The 2,642-nt window shown below is 48.6% G+C and overlaps 1 protein-coding gene across 1 annotated transcript; it reads right to left on the bottom strand.

Annotated features, from left to right (window-relative positions):
* Positions 1 to 1,079: 1,079 nt before the first annotated feature.
* LOC110893540 lies at positions 1,080 to 2,066 on the bottom strand. Its single transcript, XM_022140645.1, has one exon. It carries the CDS (start codon positions 2,064 to 2,066, stop codon positions 1,080 to 1,082), a length of 987 nt encoding a protein of 328 aa, XP_021996337.1.
* Positions 2,067 to 2,642: the final 576 nt, after the last annotated feature.

Genomic DNA, 2,642 nt, shown 5'->3' with positions numbered 1-2,642 from the left:
TTTTTTAGACCAAATGGCATCTTTGTGTAACAAAAGATTCCAAGATCAGTTCTAAAAGATGTCTTGTCCTCATCTTCGAGCTTCATCTGTACTTGATGATAACCCTTGTAGCAATCCAAGAAATACTTCCATCTATATGGCGCGAGAGAGTCTATCTTTTTATCGATCTCGGGCAAAGAATAGCAATCTTTAGGGCATGCCTTGTTGAGATCGGTATAATCTACGCACATTCGCCATCCACCATTCGACTTTTCCACCATTACTGGGTTCGCGACCCAACTCTGATAACGCACTTCTCGCAAAATCCCAGCTTTGAGCAGCTCACATACTTGTTCATTCATTGCTTTCGTTTTGTCTGCTCCTAAGCTGCGCCTTCTTTGGACCTTTGGTTCAACAGAAGGGTAAGTGTTTAAGCAATGTTCGGTTATGTTGTGCGGGACGCCGGTCATGTCTGCCGGGGTCCAGGCAAAGATATCCATATTTCTGAACAGTAAATGCTTTAAACGCGTTCGGATGTCTGACGAAATGGCGTGGCTAATTGTCACTGTTTGCTCTGGGTATTTGCGGTTTAAAACCCATTTTTCAGGCTCGGCTGCTGAAACCTTCGCCGCTTTTGCTGGGCGCAATTCTTCAGTTGTCATTACTTCTTTCTTGGCGTAGATGATTGCCACTCCCGTCTTGGTTGGGAACCCTATCGCTGAATGGGGAGTTGAAGTAACCATGTTCAGCTCGCCTTGGGTTTCCCTCCCAATTAACACATCATGCCTCGACTTGACGGGCATCACCATGAAATTCACGCTTGTTGTTCTTGAATGCTTCCCGTCAGACAGTGTGACGGGGAAGCTGATCTGACCAAGTGGGAAAACCATCTCGTTGCAAAATCCGGACAAAGGATAATCAACTGGCTCGAGTCTCGCTTTATCCTCTTCATCAAATTGGTTAAAACACTGTTCATAAATGATGTCAGCTGTACTTCCCGGATCAATGAATATGGACTCCGTTTCATAATGGCCGATGATACCGGTAATGACCACGGGTCGTGTGGCGCGAGGACCGCCACGCACTACCGGGAAAATGACCTATTGCTCTTGCCATGAAGGCTCATAGGGGCGCTTGCCTTTCTCTTTTGCGCTGTATCTCGGTCCGTTGACCATGTGGGTCTCTAAGCATCGGACTTTCTTGTGATTTCCTTCGTCGTGGCGTTGGAGCTGACGAGTTTCTTTGCGCACGTTCTTCACCAAGTGGCTTAGCTTACCGCTCTTTAGCGCTTTCTCGATCTCTTGGCGCAAACTATAGCAGTCATCGGTCAAGTGCCCTGAGTCTTTATGAAAATCACAGTACAAGTTGGGGTCTTGCCCCTTCTTGTTTGTCATAGGTCTGGGAGCCTTGAAATCGTGGTTCTCCATCATCAATACCTCTTTTGGCGTTTTTATGAGCGAAGTCCAGCGCTTGTCACGATTATCATCTTTAACTGCTTTCCTGTAACCGATCCGGTCTATTGTTTCACGCGCGTCCTCCCTATAGCGCGGCCTTTCATCATGGCCCCTTGATCTCCCAGACATCCAATCATTACCCTTGTATCTGTTGCGCCTGTTGTTGTCGTGCGTGTTCCCTCTGGAGAATCGATCTTCAGAGTGATAACTTTTGTTCCCAGCAAGTGATTCTTCGGTTTGCGCAACAATTTTTGCGGCTTCCATGAGTTTATCCCATTCTTTTGGCATTCCGTCTTTGCCTGTGATAGTTCTGATGAGACTATCACAGCGAATGGCTTTCTTGAAATGACAACGCATGAGTTGTTCGCTTACGCCGCCTATCTCCAAACATTCTTTGTTAAAACGGGTGATGAAATCTTCCAGACCTTCACCATCCCTTCGCCAGATGTCTTCTACTTCAGCAGTGTCGTGCTGGTAGCGTCGTTGTTGGCTGAAGTAGCTCAAAAACTGTGTCTTGAAATCTACCCATGATTTGATCTTCCCTGGTGGAAGGCTGTCGAACCAGGCGCGAGCAGCCCCGGTAAGGGTTTGAATAAACAAGTGACACCACATAGGCATGTTCCAACCACCCATGCAACCTACGCTGGTGAAAGTTCAGACGTGATCGTCCGGATCAGTCAATCCGTTGAACTTCCCGACGGTCGGAGGTAACTTTTCTCTTGAAAGCGGCGCGAGTGCGATTTTTGGGATGAATTTTGAATGTTCCGCAGCTTCCGCTGCCCTGTAGGCCAGGCGAAAATCCCTTTCAGCTTCTTCTGTATACCCGACATGCTGTCGTGGTTTGAAATATTCGTGGTTCCTCTGCAAGCGGTTGAAGACTGACGAGCCCTCGTCATCTTCCCAAGTTGGGTCATTCGGGTCTGTCTCTTCCCATTCGTTGTTCATGTTGCGCGGCGTGAGCCGGCTATGAGCAGGACCTCTTTGAAGGTTTGACGGATAGTCGTAGTAGCTTTCCGTTTCTCCCCTTGTGTCGCGCGTGTCCTGCACGCTTAGACGCCTGGTAGGGGGTGGCCTATTGATTCTGCCTTGGAGATTTGGCGGTGGGGGCATCTGGCCTGCCCCCTGACTTTGAGAAGTGACCAAGGACGGTTCTGCCGTCAAGACTGCTTGCTGCGCAATCAGAGATTGGTACGCTGCGTTGATTGTGGC

Source organism: Helianthus annuus, chromosome 12, assembly GCF_002127325.2.
Source record: "Helianthus annuus cultivar XRQ/B chromosome 12, HanXRQr2.0-SUNRISE, whole genome shotgun sequence".
Lineage (NCBI taxonomy): Eukaryota > Viridiplantae > Streptophyta > Magnoliopsida > Asterales > Asteraceae > Helianthus > Helianthus annuus.
This window is presented reverse-complemented; position numbering and strand designations above follow the sequence as displayed.

What these genes read in the sequence shown, in the direction of transcription:
- LOC110893540 (XM_022140645.1), bottom strand. Translation starts at nt 2,066, where the DNA reads ATGGGTGGTTGGAACATGCCTATGTGGTGTCACTTGTTTATTCAAACC.